Source organism: Echiichthys vipera, assembly GCF_963691815.1.
Source record: "Echiichthys vipera genome assembly, chromosome: 20".
Lineage (NCBI taxonomy): Eukaryota > Metazoa > Chordata > Actinopteri > Perciformes > Trachinidae > Echiichthys > Echiichthys vipera.
In genome coordinates, this window is record NC_139845.1 from 4,342,790 (window position 1) to 4,364,572 (window position 21,783).

At 41.8% G+C, this 21,783-nt stretch overlaps 1 protein-coding gene across 2 annotated transcripts; it reads right to left on the bottom strand.

Moving 5' to 3' along the window:
- Positions 1–490: 490 nt before the first annotated feature.
- cd9b (CD9 molecule b) lies at positions 491–20,798 on the bottom strand. Of its 2 annotated transcripts, none has more exons than XM_083935459.1 (8): positions 20,470–20,798; positions 8,031–8,133; positions 5,223–5,320; positions 4,827–4,901; positions 4,628–4,729; positions 2,912–3,001; positions 2,691–2,774; positions 491–979 (listed from the first exon to the last, which is right to left on the bottom strand). In XM_083935459.1, the coding sequence occupies exons 1-8, from the start codon at positions 20,536–20,538 to the stop codon at positions 914–916; spliced, it is 687 nt and encodes a 228-aa protein (XP_083791585.1). In that variant the 5' UTR covers positions 20,539–20,798; the 3' UTR covers positions 491–913. The 2 variants fall into 2 exon arrangements, with proteins under 2 accessions (XP_083791585.1, XP_083791586.1); XM_083935460.1 differs by lacking the exon at positions 20,470–20,798 and adding an exon at positions 16,408–16,575.
- Between the last annotated feature and the right edge of the window lie 985 nt (positions 20,799–21,783).

Consider the following 21,783-nt stretch of genomic DNA (forward strand, 5'->3'; position numbering starts at 1 on the left):
AACCTCTCTCAAGGCCGATGATGTCACTGAAACTGTTCACAAATGTCCTCCTGTGACTCCAACGACTGTCGTTCAGACTCAATAGAGCACTAACGAAGTCCAGACCTACTTCCACCAACGACTGGACCAGGACCAGACTGGGACTGGACCGGCACTAACGAAGTCCAAACCAACTTCCCACCAACGACTGTCACTCTAACGACGGTCGTTGGCACTTGGAGCACAAAGGGTGTCAGTGACATCATCGGCCTTGTGAGAGGTTAAATACCTGGATCTCCACACCAGTTAGTTGGTCCAGTCCCAGCCTGGTCCTGGTCCAGTCCCAGCCTGGTCAGATGCGTACATGAACTGATGACGCCTCTTGGATGAGAGGTGAAACGTCTTCTACACAAAGAACCAAGTCCAGTTGCTTCTGACTGAACTTGCGTTGAGGGTAACGACGACCTGGACACATGAGAACATTCTTCACAAAGTCTCAGTCTCTCACACACAAGTTTCATTAGTTCGTTTATTTTAAAGATATATCCAAACTGCAGTCATCAAAATATTTGCATAAAACTCCATAATTCTGCTTTTTATATAAAAAGAAAATAAAAAAAAACAACAACATGAAACTTCAGGAACGAGCGAAAGTAAAAAATAAAATTCAGTTAGCTGCAAAAAGCCTGTTACACCAGCGTCCTCCAGGGGGCGGCAGAGCCTTCAGCGTGTGGGATGAAGACGCTGCGTTAAATCTGCCGACAGACTCGAACTCTCTGCACGTTTATTATGTTTGTAACAGGGATCCAAACGGTCGCACACTGGTCATCCCGTACGGACCCCGACAATAAACTAAAAGGATTATTAAACTCTAAAGCCGAGGCTGCGACAGCGAGGACACGCGAGTTAAAGATGGAGGGTTTTATTTCTGCTTTCAGACGAAGTCCCGGGACCTTTTGATGGCGCAGCAGAGCATCATGCTGAAGATCATCCCGAAGATCTGTGTGTGGAGGAGACGGGAGAACACGGTTAGAGACACTTAAATGTGTGTTTGACTCACTTAAGGTCGTTACGGCAAAGTCAAAGTCAAAGTCAAGGTCAAAAGCAGCTTTATCGTCAGTTCTTCACATGAACAAGACAAACAAGCGTAGACGAGACAAGACAAAGTCAAGACACAGTGGTAAGTGACACAACATGAATTATCTAACTGCTATAGTCCATTAATAACTGCCCGTGTCCTGCAAACTGACCGCCCACTGCCTCCCCATTTAGGGCGCACTCACACTGTCCATCCATACCGTGCCCGAGCACGTTTGACGGGTAAAGTCTGGTTCGTTTGACCAGTGTGAGTGCGACCGTACCGCTCCTAGACGCTGTACGGTGCCGTCCACTGTTTGGGAGAGGTGGGCTTTTGTAAAGCACGTTTGCACATGTACGAGCACGAGCGTGCGCACGTGTACGAGCACGAGGCCTACGGCGGTTCTGAGGTCATTTCCTGTGCGCCTGTTGGGACGTAGAAAAAAGAAGGAGGGACCATGCGCGGACATTTAAAACAATGGCGGCGAAAGGTTCACGTTGGTGTGATGCGGAGGTTGAGTGTTTACTGCAGATTTGGTCAAATGTGTGGCCAAAAGGCTGCACGTTTTTATAAACAAACACGTCACACGCATTGATGACGTCATGGCGATGCGTGGCTTTGTTTCCAGATCTTTCCGTAGACCTCAGAGTTTTTGTGCGTCTTGTCGACTGTTTTTGAATCTTTTCATCGACCAAATCTGCAGTAAACACTCCACCTCCGCATCACACCAACGTGAACCTTTCACCGCCATTGTTTGAAATGTCCGTGCATGGTCCCTCCTTCTTTTCTCTATGTCCCAACAGGCGCACAGGAAATGACGTCAGAGCCGCCTTAGGCCTCGTGCTCGTACACGTGCGCACGCTCGTACATGTGCAAATGTGCTTTACAAAAGCCCACCTCTCCCAAATGGGCCGTGGACGGCAAGCGTACGTAGGCGTGGTACAGTTGCACTCACACTGGTCAAACGAACTAGACTTTACCCGTGAAACGTGCTCGGGCACAGTACGGATGGACAGTGTGAGTGCTCCCTTAGTCTCCGAGGGGGAGGGAGTTAATCCTGCACACTATGGTTATAGATTAAAAGAGTTATTTTCACTTTTTTAGCAACAGTATTTATCAGTAGGCTTATATTTATACGCAAATAGGCAATTTATCATTGTTTATTGGAAGAAACCTGCCCCTAGTGGACACTCAGAGAACTGCAGTTTTTGGCACTTCCTGTTTGGATCAACCAGGAAGTGGCTGTGGTCCTTATTTTATTATTATTTATTTATTTTATCATTATTACTATTATTATTTTTTATTATTGTCTGTCACTACTATGTCATTTTTTAAATTTAGAATACTAGTTTCTGTTCGTACAAGTTTACTTTTACCTGTGGTTTTATTGTTGTCTTTAAGCATCATCCTCGCAACAATATTTTATATTATAACTTTGTAAATTTGGTCAGTTTTGTGTTTGTGAAACTCTGAATAAATCATAAAACAAACAAAAGTGTACTCGGATGTTGGAGAGGTCGCGAGGATGAAGCAAAATGTTTTTAAATGTGTTTGCGGAACTATTTTATTTGTTTTATTCAGGTGAATTTAAACGTCACTCTACAGTCTGAGTGAACGCGGCTCCAGGACTCACCATGATGACGCCGATGCCAATGCCGACCCCTCCAATGATGTGCAGTCTGTTGTTGAACATCGAGTCGATGGCGGCCGGACAACTCTGACCCAACGGCAGGAAAGAGGAGAGACAAGATATCAGCCGCCATTTTGAATCTGTTCTGCGTTAGAAGTCAGCGTAGTGGCCGTTTATCACAACAAATAAAAAAGTGTCACTGTATCGGTCTGCGGCCGTGTTACCGTGGTGATGAGCGTCTCCAGACCCTCCTTCTTGGGGCAGATATCTTTGGCGGCGTCGATCACCGTCCCCGTGGGGCCGCAGCAGTCGAGCTGTGGAGAGGAAGCCACCAAATCATGACCGTGAAGGAATGTTAGCAGCACATCACTGCTTCACGTCCGACACTAAACTTTAAACACGTTACTTTAAATATCAAAGAGATTTTACAGACGTTAAATAACAGCGCCAAGGTGCTTTTCAGAATAAAAGACATGGTAAAACCTAAATCTAACACGAGCAAGTAGGAGAAAACTACATTTAGAAGAGTCTAGAAGACGTGATCTTCTGTTAATTAGCACTAATCTAGATATTGGGTCATAATCACAATAAGTGTTTTCACCTGATTTTCATTTTTAATCCTTTTGCACCTCCTTGTGGTCATTTAGTGAATGTTTTGCATGTCTGTCGGGATTTTACATCTATCTGTGGTCATTTTGCATCTCTTTTTAGTGACTGAGTCTCTTTGAGGTCATTTTGCATCTCCTTTTAGTGATTTTGAGTCTCTTTGTGGTCATTTTGCATCTCTTTTTAGTGACTTTGAGTCTCTCTGAGGTCATTTTGCATCTCTTTGTAGTGACTTTGAGCCTCTTTGAGGTCATTTTGCATCTCTTATAAGTGACTTTGAGTCTCTTTGTGGTCATTTTGCATCTTTTTTTAGTGACTGAGTCTCTTTGTGGTCATTTTGCATCTCTTCTTAGTGACTTTGAGTCTCTTTGTGGTCATTTTGCATCTCTTTTTAGTGACTTTGAGTCTCTTTGAGGTTATTTTGCATCTCTTTTTAGTGACTGAGTCTCTTTGAGGTCATTTTGCATCTCTTTTAAGTGACTTTGAGTCTCTTTGAGGTTATTTTGCATCTCTTTTTAGTGACTGAGTCTCTTTGAGGTCATTTTGCATCTCTTTTTAGTGACTTTGAGTCTCTGAGGTCATTTTGCATCTCTTGTTAGTGACTTTGAGTCTCTTTGTGGTCGTTTTGCATCTCCCTGTAGTCTCTTTGCTTTCATCTTTAGTCGTTTTTCTGTTCTTTGTTGTCGTTTCACATCCATGTTTAGTCATTTTGCACCACCTTGTGGTCATTTAATGAATGTTTTGCATGTTTGTCGTGATTTCACATCTATTTGTGGTCATTTTCTGTCTCTTCATTATGAATGTTTGAGGTTTACGTTTAGACGTTTTGCACCTTCTTGTGGTCATTTTGTGGTGGTTTTACATCAATGTTTAGTCATTTTGCATGTCTTTGTATCTTTGTATCTCCTTGTAGTCTCTTTGCATCGATCTTCAGTTGTTTTGTGTCGTCTTGTGTCCGTTTCAGTCATTTAGCGTCTCTTCGTCGTTGGTTTTCATCTGTCGTCATGTTGTTTTGTGTTGTTTGTCACAAACATTTTGGGAGTCAGGACCTTTTTGAACCCTTTGACCCCGGGGCCTGTGCCCGTCCAGTAATCCATCTGTGATTGTGACCAATGTCAAAATGTCTGCTGTGAAAAAGGTCCATTCATCCTGAGGGGACATTAGTGTTTGGACCCAATTTCCTGGTAATTCAATTAACAGTTGTTGAAGCTTCTAACTGGTTCTTCAAATCGACTCATTCTGATGCTCCGGTTACAGTTACAGTCCAGGATCTTGTGTGTGTGTGTGTGTGTGTGTGTGTGTGTGTGTGTGTGTGTGTGTGTGTGTGTGCTCACTCCAAAGTGGATAAGACGCAGCGTCTCCTTCAGAGCTTCCTGTCTCGTGTCTTTGTAGTTGGTGTACGTCTGTTTATAGAACTCTGTAACGTCCTCCACCACCTGAAAACAAAAACTCCAGTTAAATAACAGTTTCACTGCTGACTCATACAACAGTGTGTGTGTGTGTGTCTGTGTGTCTGTGTGCATGTGTGCGTACCCTGTCCTTGTTGGAGAAACCCCAGATCCCAGCAGCCACTTCCACGGCGAAGATGAGGAGCAGGAAGAGGAAGAACTACACAAGAAAACACAACTTTTTTATTTCTCGACATGTTTCTACAGGTGACATGAAAACAAAAGTGTGATTTATATATTTTACACAGTATAAAAAGGGTAAATAAGCCTTGAGCAGCTGCGTTTTAATATGTAGAGTTTATTTCATGCATGCATTTTCTTTCCCTTCACACCTGCACACACAAGGGCATTGTGGGTAAAGACTTGTCGTCAGGAGAAGTCATTCTAATATATATGTTTAAAGGACAAACTCCAACATCTCTGCAGCTCCACGATACGTCACGATGATCTGTTTCGGTGCTGAATGGAAAGAACGACTCACCAATCCCAGCATGCACGGCGACTCTTTAATGGCTCCGCAGCATCCCAGGAAGCCCACGATCATCATCAGAGCGCCCGCCGCGATCAGGATGTACACACCTGCGGGACGAGACGCACATCAGGAGGTTTGGCCTCAAAATAATAACGTGACACTGCAGAACGCATAAAAAGATGTTTGTTCTTTCATAACAGAGCAGTTTCTCATTGAGCCCCATGTTAAACAGGACGTTTACACAGCGTCATTAAACCTGTTTAAGGACAAAAGAACATTCTAGTCTGTATGTTTAGGTCATATCTCCATGACAACACTGAGGGGGAGGGGCTAGTTTTTTTTATTGGAGGTTTCAGTTTATGAATAATTAGGGGCGTGGCCTCATGAGTGACAGCTAGCCTCTGGCCCTCACTTCTCCTCAGAGGTAAACTTCAGCCAGATGGACGTATCTCCCTCCCCCCAACGTCACATACATGCCCTTTTTTGGTAAGAGGAAATGAGGCGGAGTCAAAGTCTGACAAGACGGAGACTCCCGTGGGAGAGGACGATTGGATCAAGATGAGAGAACGGACCTCGACGGAGACGCTACGTACATTTTTTTTAAACAGTCTATGACTCGTAGTCTGAGGTGGAATTAAACAACAAGATTTCCAAAATCAGTGAATGCCCAGCTTCATCGAACCATCGATTTGGAGAATCATGACGCAGTATTCACACTTTTTCTGATGTTCTCGAGCTTTCTCATTAATGTGGTAGTTCACTTCCTGCTGTTTTCAGTCACACTAAAAAATAAAACCCTTATTATTATTATTATGAACAACAACACATCCTCTAAAATCACCCGTAGGTGTGAATGGTTGTCTGTCTCTGTTCGTCTCTATGTGTCCTGTGATAGACTGGCGTCCTGTCCAGGGTGGACCCCGCCTCACGCCCGATGTCAGCTGGGATCGGCTCCAGCACCCCCCGTGACCCCGACAGGGACAAGAGGCTGAAGATGAATGAACAACAACACTCCCCTAACAAACAAAGTGCTCGTGATTTTCCTGCAGTTTGTGCTCATCTATTTCTCGTACACTGACATATCATTTGCATGTAGCATCAAAGCTAGTTGAGTCCAGTGTGCTGATGACACACACACACACACACACACACACACACACACACACACACACACACACACACACACACACACACACACACACACACACACACACACACACACACACACACACACACACACACACACACACACACACACACACACACACACACACACACACACACACACACACACACACACACACACACACACACACACACACACACACATGTTGTACTTCCCTCTGGGTGTGGTTATGATTCATATATCAACTGTAAAAACACAATGAGTAAAGTGATTTAAAGACGCAGCATCTGTGTTGTCCTTTTATGTGGCTTTCATAACAATAACAACGATAATATGCGGTCACGAGGACAGAACCACACAAATATTCCTCCTCCCAAGCTGTGATTAAGACCCTGTGTCGCCTCGCTGCCCACTTCACGTCTCAATTTGATGGAAACGAAACACAAAGAGCGGAGGGAGGGAAAGAGTCTTGTTCTGTGAGATCCTCGGAGAACACAATGGAGAAGAGACAAAGACGACACTGTCAGCCAGAGGAAGAATGAGAGCTATGTGTGGAGGAGCGGCCTGGCTGTGGCCTAACTCTGGCCTCAGCTGCCCTCTCGACGCCCTGCAGCTCCAACACCGCCGCTGCCAGGGTTCCTCTTCCAAATTCAAGCACTTTCCGAGCATTTTGACGTGCATTTTTAAAGCTTTTCCAGCACCTTACGGCTGTGGTAAACAACATTTTATACAGTAAACTGATTACTGCACGTCTTCACCACATTTAAATCTGATGGGGCGTGGCCTCTTGAGTGACAGCTCGCCTCATATCTCCATGACAACACTGAGGGGGGTTAATTTTTTTGTACCAGGCTAATTTTTATTTTATTGGAGGTTAAAGTTTATGAATAATTAGGGGCGTGGCCTCTTGAGTGACAGCTAGCCTCTGGCCCTCACTTCTCCTCGGAGGTAAACGTCAGCCAGATGGACGTATCTCCCTCCCCCCAGCGTCACATACATGCCCTTTTTTGGTAAGAGGAAATGAGGCGGAGTCAAAGTCTGACAAGATGGCGACTCCTGTAGACGAGGACGATTGGATCAAGTTGAGAGAACGGACCTCGACAGAGATGCTACGTCCATTTTTAATACACGGTTTTAAAGACGTAAACATTCACATTCTTAAAGTTTTATTCCTGTTGCAGTAAGTGTGAATTACATCAGCTGACAGGAAGTTAACAAGGACCAAGGCTGTTGCCTAGCAATGGAACTCCATTAAAAAAGGTCTATACAGTCTATGGGTTACGCCTGTGCTAAATAATAAAAGTTAAGATACATTAAGTTACTGCATTCGTTTGAGGTCTGCTGCCATTTTGTTCATTGTTTTTTCTTTGTCTGTGTGAATCAGTGACTATAAATTAATACGTTTGTACATTCGACATAAAGTTTCATATGCATTTGAAACTTTGATAAAAAATATCGTTAAAACATTAAAAAAAGCTTTAAAAAAGATACATTTAGTCACTAAGTAAGCCAAAACGGTTAAAAAGGAAAGTGTGCCTTATGGAAATATTGGCAGTGACAATGAAAAAGTAATAAAAAGTGATTTTGCACAGAACATTATATTATTTCCAGTGTACTTCTTGGGTAAAAGGGGGAGGAGTTGTACAGTTTGAACGACTTTACTCTGGGTGCTGAAAGACAAAAGGACTCACCGGTGAAGAAGACGGTAGGCGAGTCCTCTGCGTCGAACAGTCCCGCTGTCCTCGAGTCAAAGCGCAGCCAAAGAGCCACAGCCAGCACCGCCGTACCTGCCAGCTACAGAGACACACAGAAAACATGCGTCACAGGGAAATCAAACTATTTACCGCCATCTTTAAAAATCATATCCATATCCACCGCGCCTAGGAGCGGCACGCTTGCCGTCCACGGCCAGTTTGGGAGAGGTGGGCTTCTGTCAAGCACGTTTGCGCATGTACGAGCACGTACGTGCGCACGTGTACGAGCACGAGGCCTACAGCGGTTCTGAGGTCATTTCCTGTGCGCCTGTTGGGACGTAGAAAAAAGGAGGGACCATGCGCGGACATTTAAAACAATGGCGGCGAAAGGTTCACGTTGGTGTGATGCGGAGGTGGAGTGTTTACTGCAGATTTGGTCGATGAAAAGATTCAAAAACAGTCGACAAGACGCACAAAAACTCCGAGGTCTACGGAAAGATCTGGAAACAAAGCCACGCATCGCCATGACGTCATCAATGCGTGTGACGTGTTACGGCGTGATGACGTATCGGCAGCAAGAAGCATTCTCCGAGGCCCAGGTAGTGTGAGTACAAACGGGCCTGGAGGGGGGGACAAGGACCCTAAAGCACGGGGCACGGGACGGACGGACAGTGGGAGTGCACCCTGAGTGTAGTTAATTAGTAGCGTGTCGTCCAATTGTGTTTGATGTTCTGTAAAGAGACTCGTGGGGTACAGAGAAATCATTTCCATTCAGATAACTTGAGGTCAGACATCTTTGAAAAGGCTCATGACAAAATTTAGCCTACAGTTGGAGCATTTTCTATCCCCCTTCCTAACAAACACGTTCCAGTGCAAGAGCTTAAAGAGACATTTCCTGGTTCATGGCTGCACTTCAGCACAGCATGCTCACAATGCCGACGCTGGGCTAATGAAGCCAAAGATGCTGCTTCAGATTCCCCCTGAATACCCGACACACCCACAGGACCCAGAGCAACAAGGTGTCGGTTTAAAACAGGCATTAAAACACTTAAAGTTTTACTTCATGGATCGTTCTCCAGGACCAGCATGACAGCAGATAAGGGGTAAAAGGGGAAAGATCGTCATCTTGTTGGTGTGGGTCTTTCATACAACAGTGATAACACACGGGAATGACTCAATATCTCCATAGCAACCACAAAACACAAGCTGACATCGAGTCTTGGTTGCCACCCAAATAACTTCCAGGAAGTCCCACACGGCAATTCTGACGTCGGTGTTGTTGTGCAACAGAGGTATGTGTGAGACAAAGCAGCATCCACGCTAACTGGCAGCATGATGCCCCAACACGTCCTGCTGCAGTCTGAACACACACACACAAACACACACACACACACACACACACACAGAACAATGTGCACTCACATCAGCCTGCAGGGGAAAACATCTGGGATACTCGTCTGGAACAAACTCAAATTTGTTGCCAACACATTAAGTACATAAATAATCCTTCTGATTCAGACTGGTAATAAAATGTAGCACGTTAATATTCTGCTTTACGGTTCGTGCTCAACACCCTTTACGTCGTTCTGTAGAGTTACTGGCCGACATGTCTGTATGTTAGAAAATGGTGGAAGGTTTTGTATTTTGTTTGTTTTTAACTGTGCTTTAACGTGATATGGATCCACTGGGTCTGAAATAAAGGAAACTAACGAACTAAAAGTGGTTCCCAGTCTTTCAAACAGGCGTCAGCTTTTGATGCCGACATTGAAAACACAGTTGCCATTTTTAGTCACCTTATGAAGATGCTATGCGGTTGTTACAACTTGTCTTAATAATGAAAATGTCATTAAAAAATACCCAAACATTTACAAATCTCCTTTTTGTTCAAGTTCATCTGGTTCTTTAGCATTTGAACCAGTTTTGCACAACTTCGGCGGCCAGGACTCAATCACAGAACGGGGAGGACGGCAAGACGATGACGGCGTCTATGCGACACATCGAAGCGTGTAGTTTGTTTACATCCAGGGATACGTCATCTGGTACAATTGATATAATGGCTATGAGCTACGTACAGACGCATTTGATCCATGCCACGCCCAATAAGCAGATCTGGGCAATTGTAACCCTCACCTCAAATATGAGATTTGGTCGTGTTAGCCAAACTACAACTTAGCCGTTGTCTCAAACCAAAAATCTGTGCACACGCCAGTAACTGCAGCATCCATTTGCAGCGTTGTTGTAGCAACACTTAAATATCACTAAATCAACTTTATATTAATATTTTGTTTTGGGTTTACATTTGTTACGTTTCTAATATGTTGAAAGGATATTGACATTGATGGCAACCAAAGACCAAGGGTTGGTTTCTAATTACTTAAAATGGTTGCCACTGACAACGGTTACTCTGTCGCTCTGCTCCTAATGTCATCTGCAAGATCCACTGCACCTGACGAACAACCAATGAGAGCGGAGGATTCCCTGACTGTTCATGACCTCCAGGCAGTATCTAAAGTTGGCTTCACATTGACGACATACAACATTAACTTGCTCCTACATGCCAAACCGACCCTGGCCTCCTTCTGGGCTTAGGTATGAAAGTAGTTTAAGTTCTGTTGCTTCCTTTCGGTGCGTCGGCTTGTGTTTTGTTCTGGAGTCCGTCCGTGTTTTGCTCTTGAAGTCACTGGTTGGGGTGGTCGCTCATTATTGTACTTAACTCTTGGTCTGCGTCTCAGCTCTGGTCACTGGTCCTGAAAAAAACTATATTCTATAATAATAAAATACTGTGAAATGAGCCATTCTGCATGATTTAGCACTTTTACTTTCTATATTTTGAGAATATTTTGCTGATAATACTTGTGTACTTTTACTTAAGTAGCATTCTGAATTCAGTATTAAGTATTATTGTGTGGTATTTATACTTTTACTTAATTAAAAAGGACCAGAGTTCTCTCTCGAGCCTCTCCTTGACTCGTGTGTGATGAAATATCTAGTCCCAAAAGCTCCCCCTCTGGCTGTTAATTATTATAAAACTAGAGATTAAAATAAATCTTTATCGTCCAATTTGCTGCTCTATAGAAAGGTCGTTCACAGCCACACCTAACCGTCTGTCAGCACCGCAGCTTTTGGAGTAAACGGTGACTAAACTCGTGCTCACGGTGTAGTCAGAGTTACACAGACACGCCTCAGCGTCTGTCAAAACCTTCAGCCTGCAGCTTAAACTCTGAACTCTGGATCGCTTTTGTCAAAGTTTAGCCTCAACGTGGGAGTGGGAGTATTTACAGACACTCGACTCACAACATTCAAGAGGGTTTGAAATGCCTTTACTCAATTGAAGTGCTACGTTTTAACTTGTTAGGTTTCACACAAAACTTCAGTTGCAGAACATCTAGACTCAGGAGCCGTCTGTACGAACGCGGTTGTTTTTGAAACCGCGTGTTTCTCCGCACGGTTGGGCCTTTCATCCACACGTGACCGCAGCTGCTGCTCCTAAAACTGGAGTTGTTTTGTAACTGGAGTCCAGGGTGAATCTTTTGGAAATGTCCGGTTTCAGGAGTCATGCGTGGACAGAAAAACGCGACATTGTTTGACGTCACACTGTGCGACGAGAAAAAGTTGTACCCATGGAGACGAGTGGAGATGTGACCAGCTGACGGAGACGCTGTGGGTGAAGACGGAGCTAAAATACGGCTGCTGTTTAGCGACTTATCAGCACTTTGTGTGTGTCTCATACAACTACTCAACATCCAGCAGCAGGGGAGTCAGCGTGATCTGTGATTGGCTAAAATGGCCTTCCTGTGAGGAGCGCTATCGCCACCTACTGCTGTGGCGTGTGCATGACATTGTTTGAGCCAGTTTCATCTGGACTGAGACATTTTTTATCACAGGGGTGGTGGAAACGGGAATTATTTTTATAACCGGAGGCCATAAAAGTTTGGTTTAAAAGTTACCTGTGTTCGTGTGGACTCCAATATCGCCTATACTATAACTTTACTGAGTCAACAGCATTAAACATGGTGGAAAATTACATTTCACCCGTTCACCCGTAACACATGGACTGCAAACCTGAAAATTAGCTTAACGTCACCAGACGATGCAAATGTCGGATTCAGTCGAGCCGGACATTTCCGAGTGAGGCCGTGTGCGAATACAGCCGCTCGTTCTCCAGGAGTAAAGACGTGTGGATGACGTTTATATTATGCGTTGGCGAGCAGAGGAAGACAAACATCCGATGGTGAAGAAGAAGAACTGTGACTGAGTAACTGGAGCGATGACGAGATTCATGAACTTCTGTCGGTAAGGACAGACACCAAAACCATCAGACAAATTCGTAACAACGCCACGAGACTTGGTTTGTTTGTAACCAAATTAAGACGCGGCTCCATCGGCGCCTCCTGCAGACTCTACCAGGCGAAATGCTGCTTCACTTTTTGCTTATTTAGTTTGTACTTATTTTATTTCAACATGCTGCTAAACTGTACGGTGCGTATTGTATATTATATAAACCTACGTTTAACCACACCGTCTGTTGCACTGACATTTCGTTAATTGTTTAATTTATTTTATGTTAGCTTATAAATAATATACCTTAAAATTAGCTTATGTTACCCTGATCCTTTCCCATCTTTGTATTGAAACTGTTGCACAATCATTCCCCTCGGGACAAATAAAGCGTCTTGAATATTTAACGGAGAACGAGGAAGTACTCTAAATCACGTGTGAACGAGTGAAAGCGTTTGTCCTTCTGTTCCCTCATTAATAATTCAGGAAACACTTCTCATGTACTTTAAAGAGAGGATGTCTGAATCAAACAAACAGAACGAAAAAAAGGTAAAAAGTCTTTGGAAAACTTCCAGCGTGGTGAAGAAATTCTGCCGAAGTCAAAACCGAAGACAATGACGGTTTGTTGATGTGTTGTCAGCAGCAATTCTCAGGTGGATGCAGCATAAAAGGACACGTGTAAACAGAGCAACGGTAACTGTAGAGCACAATACTGAGCCGTCAAATCAGTGTCAGGACGACTTGTCCAGCAAAACCTGTTTTTACCAATTTACAGCGTAAATCCCAAAGTGCACATTTGAACTCATATACAGCCGGTGCGATATGGAATTAGATTTGTGCCAAATGACAAACAAAAGTAGGAATTTGAGAGAACAAAAATAAAATGTATAACTTGCAATCAAATAATTTGTCAATCTCAGACCTTACGCTGACTCAGACCTTCTCAGACCTTCGCGCCGACTCCCAGACCTTCTCAGACCTACGCGCCGACTCCCAGACCTTCTCAGACCTACGCGCCGACTCCCAGACCTTCTCAGACCTAAGCGCCGACTCCCAGACCTTCTCAGACCTACGCGCCGACTCCCAGACCTACGCGCCGACTCCCAGACCTACGCGCCGACTCCCAGACCTTCTCAGACCTACGCGCCGACTCCCAGGCTTTCTCAGACCTAAGCGCCGACTCCCAGACCTACACGCCGACTCCCAGACCTACGCGCCGACTCCCAGACCTACGCGCCGACTCCCAGACCTCTCTTGTTTGCGCTCCCTGATTGTTTATTTGCAGTTTTGGCACAACACTATCTGAGAAACTATTTGATTGCAAGTTATGAGTTTTATTCTTTTGAAATTAGTTTTATGTTCTCCCGATTTGTTCGTTTTCATTTGGCACAAATCTCATTCCATCGTGCCACAGCCTGCAGAGATCTTAATAAACACACAAATGCCACATTTATGGGAAAAGGTGCAGGATGTCGTAGCCTAGCTTAGCACGGGTATTTAATGAGAGAGACTATGATGGAGCCGTGTAAGCTAATTCAGTTTAGCGGTTAATATTAATGTTTCCACTTTGTGCTCTCTCATTTAAAGTTAAAACAGACAGGAAACACGAGTGTCCTGAATGATAAATGGGTATTTTAAAGATGCACTCAGGAGATTTGGGTTGTTTTTGTCATGAGCTCAGTGGAAGAAACAGCCTCTTCCCTCGAGGTCAACATTAGCTCTCATTAACCACAAAAAGGCACTCTGGAGCACCATTAGCAGTGCGAAGGCAACTACAACAGAGAAATGAATAACCGATGAGACGTTTAACCGCTTTTAAAAGCCTCAACAACTGCCTTCAAGCACAAGAGAAAACCGCAAAAACGGCACAACGTTCCAACACAAACAAAAGTAAATTAGCAACGCAAACATCCCCCGAGACCACGTGCATTGTGGGAAGTGTAGACTTTCAGGAACGGAAACAGGCAGCCCTACTTGTTTACAGTAACGAGCCGTTTCACCAACAGCCTGGTCATTAAATCTGCGAATAAATAAACCGATCTAATCTGATGTTTATGCTTCTGCGGGACATCGGACGGCTCCTTCAGTCGTCGTCATTTGTGCCAGACTTTCAAAAACAGTCATTAAACGTGGACTCGCAGTTCTTCACACTGTAAACAGGTCATCACGGTAATGACACAGCGGGCAGAGTGAACGTATGGGAGTAAATCTGTGTGTGAAATACACAAAAACAACAACAAGTGCATCCTTCTGGTTTTTAAACAACAATTTCCCCCCTTTTTTCCAGAGTGGATGTCAAACTCTACATCTTTTAACATCAGTCTTTCACTGCAGAGACGTTCAAATACAGGACGACGACTAAATCTTAATGTTTTTCCTGCCTTTCACCCTTTAGACCGTCATTTCAGACTCTTGTAGTAGTTATTTCTTCATGTTTTGTAGTTAAACAGTTGAGATTTGGGGGAAAAGGCTGCAACAACTAACCCCTCTGACTAAAAACACACATTAACAGGAGCTCTGACTCTAAGAAGGTTGAGTCTAAACGTGATCGGACGTTACTCGTCAGCTGGTAGGCAAACAGAAGATGACTGAGTCGTGATGGTGGAGCATGGGTGACTCAGCAGATGACTGAACTACAATTAAACAACTATTTTACTGGAAATAATCCGTCAAGCTGCACCAACAAAGTTTAAACATGACATGCAGGTACTGTGATCGACCCTGAATCATTCAACCCTCCTGTTGCCTTCAGATTTTACTAACACCATTTATTCCAGGGGTCAATTTGACCGCAGCAGTTTAAACATCTGGAAAATGATCCTAATCAATGTGTGACTCAAGTGAAGTCGGGTACTTTATGTTTTTATTTAACAAAATGAAAAATATCACTGATGTTAAACTGCATGGAGGGATTTCTGTCTGTGTGTTTTAAAGTAAGTCTGTTATTTTAAGTGCTATTTTGTGTTATTTGTAACATCTGGAATGAAAGTAACGTCCGTTATCAACGACAGCAGCATGAATTTGACCTCATATAATATTTGAATTGTAAAATAAACGATAATAATAATGATTAAATCATCCAGATGATCAAACTGACCCAAAGGAACACCGATGAGACAAGTACATGTACGATAAGAACAATAAAAGAATATATATAATCATGATAATTTTAGGTTTTTTATGAGTTGTCCCCATAAAATTAGGAAAAGTCATAAATATAAAGCAAAAAAACAAAAAAATGACATTATTTAGAGATGTTAAACATTAAATGGGGTCAGATTGACCCTTAGGAGAACAGGAGGGTTAATAAGTGGCAGAAAATAAGGTAAATATGAGCTGAGTTCATTGATTAGTCGATAAAACGTTTGATTTGTTTTCGTTTACACTAAAAGATACTTAATTTACAACGACATTAACACAGAAAATCATTACACTGGAGAGAATATTTGGACTTAAGTTGATAAATTACTTAAAAAGGAATACTTGATTATCATAATTGTGACTTTAAATGTTATTAAACCAGCTCGTCGGCTGCATTTATTGCATTTTATCCAAATAAAACAAGTGATTGAGAGCCAAACTAAACTTAACTGCTTTGTATATATTCCTGCTGTATCAGATAATTAACATTTTGTTGGAAAATGTTTTGTAAGTGGACCAAAAACACCGTGTGTGTGTGTGTTTTAATATCATGAATCATTGTTTTGTCACATGGTTTCCAAGGCACAGATGAATTTACAAACTCTTTTTTTGTTTCATGAGGACGACACAAAGTGTTTCCTTCCTTATCTCAGCCGTGTTTACTGAAACACTGCTGTCTGGCAGAAGAACTGACGCAAACCCGGGCTAAAATCTTTCTCATGGTGGTTTTTGAGCTCCCTTGGGCGCCATTTTACCAGAATTTACCCTCCAAAATAAAAGCTTAAGCCTCCTTTTCACCTCAAACTCAAACTGATGCATTTCCACGTCTCTTCTCGTTGTTTAAAAGCCGTTTTAACCTTAACAGGAAGCAACTAAATCACCTAAAACACCCGCCTACTACAACAGAATTTCACGTATCAACCGCAACCGACACTGTGTGAGTGACACTACATACCCAGAAGAGAAAGTTGAACACAAACACCAGGTATTTGATGCACTTCATCGCCCCCATGGCTCCGAACTCAAGCTTCAGATGTTTTTTTAAGGAGAAAATCCAAACGCGAGTGCTGCCTGTTCGAGTCGAGTCTTCTTTGTGGGAGGGAGATTAAAGGGGACAGAGGGAGAAGAAGATCCTTTTGTGAACCACACCCTTGCAGGGCTCACCTTAGGAAGTGAGGGGGAGGGACCGGGTGGAGAGAGGAGGTGGGAGGAGGGAGAGAGAGATCATGTTCCAGTGGATTTCAAACAGAGGAGCTTGAGGTGTGAATCAGAGCAGGTGGACGCGATTAAGAGGTTAATTAGCACCTCACACGTCATCTTACCCCGTCCAGATAAGCTAAAAGTTCCTCTTAAAGTAATAACAAAGCTAAGGAACTGGCTCTTTCTACAGCAGCCTGTATATTTACTTCTTTAAGGGACTTCAAACTGCTTTTAGGAAGGCTGTTGAGACAGTCTGTGGGGGTCTGCACTTGTACCTAACTTAACTTGTACCTAACTTGTTCTTTGCCCTTTGCAGTTTGTACTGTTTGTGTTGTGTGTTGTGTGTTGTGTCTCCTGTGTGTTCAGTCAGTCTGTAACTTTGTGTTTTGCTGCTGCCGACCTGAACAGGTCTGACCCTGGGTCTCAATGAGATTTTACCTGTTTAAATAAAGGTTAATAAATAAATAGAATAAAAAGGTGTCGATGATCAAATTAACGAGCTGGGCCTCGTCTGTTGAGGGGACCGGGGTTGTGACTGGAAGCGTCATCTGTTGAAACCGGGTCCCACAGTCAGAGCGTTTTTACATGCAGTTTAAAAACCCGATTATATTCAGGTTAAGGGCGTACTCCGGTTTCTTAGGGCGCCCTCACACTGTGCCTCCGTCCCGTGCCCCGTGCTTTAGGGTCCTTGTCCCCCCCTCCAGGCCCGTTTGTACTCACACTACCTGGGCCTCGGAGAATGCTTCTTGCTGCCTATACGTCATCACGCCGTAACACGTCACACGCATTGTTGACGTCATGGCGATGCGTGGCTTTGTTTACAAATCTTTCCGTAGACCTCTGAGTTTTTGTGCGTCTTGTCGACTGTTTTTTAATCTTTTCATCGACCAAATCTGCAGTAAACACTCCACCTCCGCATCACACCAACGTGAACCTTTCACCGCCATTGTTTTAAATGTCCGCGCATGGTCCCTCCTTCTTTTTTCTATGTCCCAACAGGCGCCCAGGAAATGACCTCAGAACCGCCGTAGGCCTAGTGCTCGTACACGTGCGCACGCTCGTGCTCGTACATGTGCAAACGTGCTTTACTAAAGCCCACCTCTCCCAAACGGGCCGTGGCCGGCAAGCGTGCCGCTCCTAGGACTCAAACTGGTCAAACGAACTACAGACCTAGATGTTATGTTCTAATAACATGGTCACACTGTGATACACGGGGTTTGCTGTATGTTGCTAAATAGGGGTAAAGGGACCTTTACATCTATTTTTAGTCATTTTGCATCTTGTTGTGCTAGTTTTGCATCTATGTGTAGTCATTTTGCATCTTGTTGTGGTGGTTTTGCATCTATTTTTAGTCATTTTGCATCTTTTTTGGTGGTTTTGCATCTATTTTTAGTCATTTTGCATCTTTTTGTGGTGGTTTTGCATCTATTTTTAGTCATTTTACATCTTTTTTGGTGGTTTTGCATCTATTTTTAGTCATTTTGCATCTTTTTTGGTGGTTTTGCTTCTATTTTTAGTCATTTTGCATCTTTTTTGGTGGTTTTGCATCTGTGGTAGTCATTTTGCATCTTTTTGCAGTGGTTTTGCTTCTATTTTTAGTCATTTTGCATCTTTTTTGGTGGTTTTGCATCTATGTTTAGTCAATTTGCATCTTTTTGTGGTGGTTTTGCATCTATTTTTAGTCATTTTGCATCTTGTTGTGGTGGTTGTTAACTTAGGACAACAACAGAAGAAGATATTGGTTAAAATCAAGAGAACTTGGTTCAGTAAAAACAATATTCTTCCTGGTTTTTAATAATTTAGGCCTAAACCATGAGCGGAAAAGCTGCACAGGTGTATTCACACACACAAACACCTCCTGGGACTGAGGCTGAGTGTTGATTGCGGAGGGAACTGGAGCTGCTCTCCTCTCCCAGTGGACCCAGTCAAACCAACAACACCAGCTTTGTTTGCTGCTGCTAAAGCGTCCCCGTCTCCCAGCCCGTCTCTGCTTCCTCCCTTCACTCTCGCCTCTACGCCCAAGAACTATTCTGTTTGACAAGTGCGCTGCTGTGCACGCTGCAATCTGGCAAAACGTCTTAAGTAATGAGGAAATCATATTTTGAAAGGGTGTTTACAGCTGGATAGATCGTAGATATACAAGTTAAATTACACGGCAGCTGCATTCTCATAATATCACATTTGAAAAATACGCTGCACCTCCAAAGTGCTCTGGTGATCTTTTTGTGGTGTTTTGCATCTATTTTTAGTCATTTTGCATCTTTTTGTGGTGGTTGTTAACTAACTATACTGTAAAGTATAAAAAGGTAAATAAAGCACCTTGAAAGTAATTGAGTAAATATTATAACATCATTAGTTACATTCCACCCAGATAACATCACTGACATTAAACAGAACCGGCCCATCATATAACGTTAGGAATAATATAAATGTATTTTCAGTTAGGGCTCCCTTCATTGTTTTACATCAGAAATACATCAGACTAACATTATTTTAGTTTTAAACTAGCTCTGTTACTCTGAGTTATCACTTACCGGATACTTATTTTACAGTTAAATTACACCCTTTGATCCCATCCCTTTAATGTTGTGGCTGGTTAAATGAGGCTCATTTACAGCAAATTAACTTATGCTATAATAAAAATATATCATCAAGTAGATTTATATTTTGAATTCATAATAACTTAAAAACATAAAAACTGTTACTGTAGAACTTCCATTTTTGCCTCAGAAATGTGGGGAAGTAAAGCTATTAATCATGTTGCATCATTTTGAATCATTTTGCATCTTTTTGTGGTGGTTTTGCATCTATTTTTAACCATTTTGCATCTTTTTGTGGTGGTTTTGCATCTATTTTTAGACATTTTGCATCTTCTAGTGGTTTTTCATCTTTTTTAGTCATTTTGCATCTTTTTGTGGTGGTTTTGCATCTACTTTTAGTTATATTTAATCTATTTAGTCATTTTGCATCTTTTTGTGGTGGTTTTGTTTATATCTTTAATCATGATGCATCTTGTGGTGGTGGTTGTTAACTAACTATACTGTAAAGTAGTATAAAAAGGTAAATAAAGCACCTTGAGTAAATATTATAACATCATCAGTTACATTCCACCACGGATAACATCACTGACATCAAACAGAACCAGCCCATCGTTATATATCGTTAGTAATAATATAAATATATTGCCTATTAGGGCTCCCTTTATTTTTGCTATCTGTTTTAGTCATTTTGCATCTTTTTGTGGTGGTTTTGCATCTATTTTAAGTCAGTTTGCATCTTTTTGATGTAGTTTGCATCTATTTGAGTGGTTTTGCATCTTTTTGTGGTGGTTCTGCATCTATTTTTAATCATGTTGCATCTTTTTGTGGTGGTTTTGCATCTATTTTAAGTCATTTTGCATCTTTTTGTGGTGGTTTTGCATCTATTTTAAGTCAGTTTGCATCTTTTTGAGTGGTTTTGCATCTTTTTGTGGTGGTTCTGCATCTATTTTTAATCATGTTGCATCTTTTTGTGGTGGTTTTATTTCTATTTGTAGTCATTTTGCATGTGGTGGTTGTTAACTTAGGCTGTAAAGTAGTATAAAAAGGTAAATAAAGCACCTTGAAAGTACATTCCACCACATATAACATCACTGACATCACACAGAACCAGCCCATCGTTATATAAAGTTAGTAATAACGTATAAATATAATGTATTGTATGTAATGTAATAAATATGTTGCCTATTAGGGCTCCCTTTATTGTTTTACATCGCAAATACATCAGACTAACGTTATTTTTAGTTTAAACCAGCTGTGTTACTTTGATTATCACTCACCCAGAAGACGAAGTTGAAGATGAAGAGGGCGTACTTGACGCACAGCTCCCAGCTGCTCAGAGCCGTCATCCCTGCGGTGCTTTTACGCGGGTTTCTAATAATTAAACGCACAAATATCTGCGTTTCTGTCGCGTGTGTCCGCTTATATCGCGCTCGGCTCCGCTCGGCTCCGCTCGGTCACTTCCGTCAGCTCCGTCAGTTGACAGACGTTGCTCTGTGTGTCCGCGCGCCTGATGCGTTGTGATGGAAACGGAGCTGATCAAGTGGTCTCCACCCACAGAAATCACGATAAGAGACGGAAAAAGAGAGGTTTCTGTCTCTCTTTCTCTCCTTTTCTCTTCTTTCTCGCCCCCTTTCGATGCTTTTGTTCTTCTGACAGAGGAACACGCGTCCTTTGATGAAGAGAAATGTCAAAATGGTGGGTTATTGTGCGAGAAAGGCGGCACTTTTCAAAATAAAGTGCTAAAAATAAATAAAATCAGTCAATTAAAATATTCTAAAAAAATAAAAACACAACTATATAATTAGATATCACATATGTAAATTATTTAAATAATAATAATTATTATTATTATTACTATTAAATAAAAACACACCATCGGAAATACAGGGTTCCTACAAATTTTACATTTTAGACTTTGAGGATTTAAAAAATAATAAATATAAAAATAAATCCTAAATAAAAGAATACTAAATAAAAGTAATTAATTAATAAAATACCAATAAATCAAAATAAGTCGTGAATCAAATAGTAATACATAAAATAAATCATAAATAAAATAATATTAAATAAAATAAATCATAAGTAAATTAATGATGAATCAAAAAAACAAAAACAAAACAAAAATAAAATAATAATAAATCAAAATAAGTCGTGAATAAAACAATAATACATAAAATAAATCATAAATAAAATAATAATGAATCAGAAATAAATCATAAATAAAATAATCAAATAAATGACTAAAATAATAAATTAAAATAAATAATAATGAAATAATTACATCAAAAATAAAAGAATTATACATAAAAATAAATCATAACTAAAGTAACAATAAATAAAAACAAATCAATAATAAAATAATGAATAAAAATAACACAAACATCAACAACAACACAAAATCATGAATTTGTCCGTAAAAGCATGGTCACATTTTAGTTTGAACTTTCAAAACCTCATTACAGCCTTCAAAATGCCATGAAGGTCGACACCAACCAGAACCAAAGTGTGTGTGTGTGTGTGTGTGTGTGTCTGTGTGTGGCTATATTCTCTCTCTCTCTCTCTTTGGTGGAAATGTGACTGTTTTTCTTCTT

Bases quoted from the DNA above. Each gene is read 5' to 3' on its own strand.
- cd9b (XM_083935459.1), bottom strand. From the start codon at position 20,538: ATGACGGCTCTGAGCAGCTGGGAGCTGTGCGTCAAGTACGCCCTCTTC. The intron at 2,775-2,911 runs GTAACACGGCCG...CCGTTGGGTCAG, and splicing joins TGGAGACGCTCATCACCACG to AGTTGTCCGGCCGCCATCGA. The intron at 980-2,690 runs GTGAGTCCTGGA...CTCCACACACAG, and splicing joins TTGGCATCGGCGTCATCATG to ATCTTCGGGATGATCTTCAG.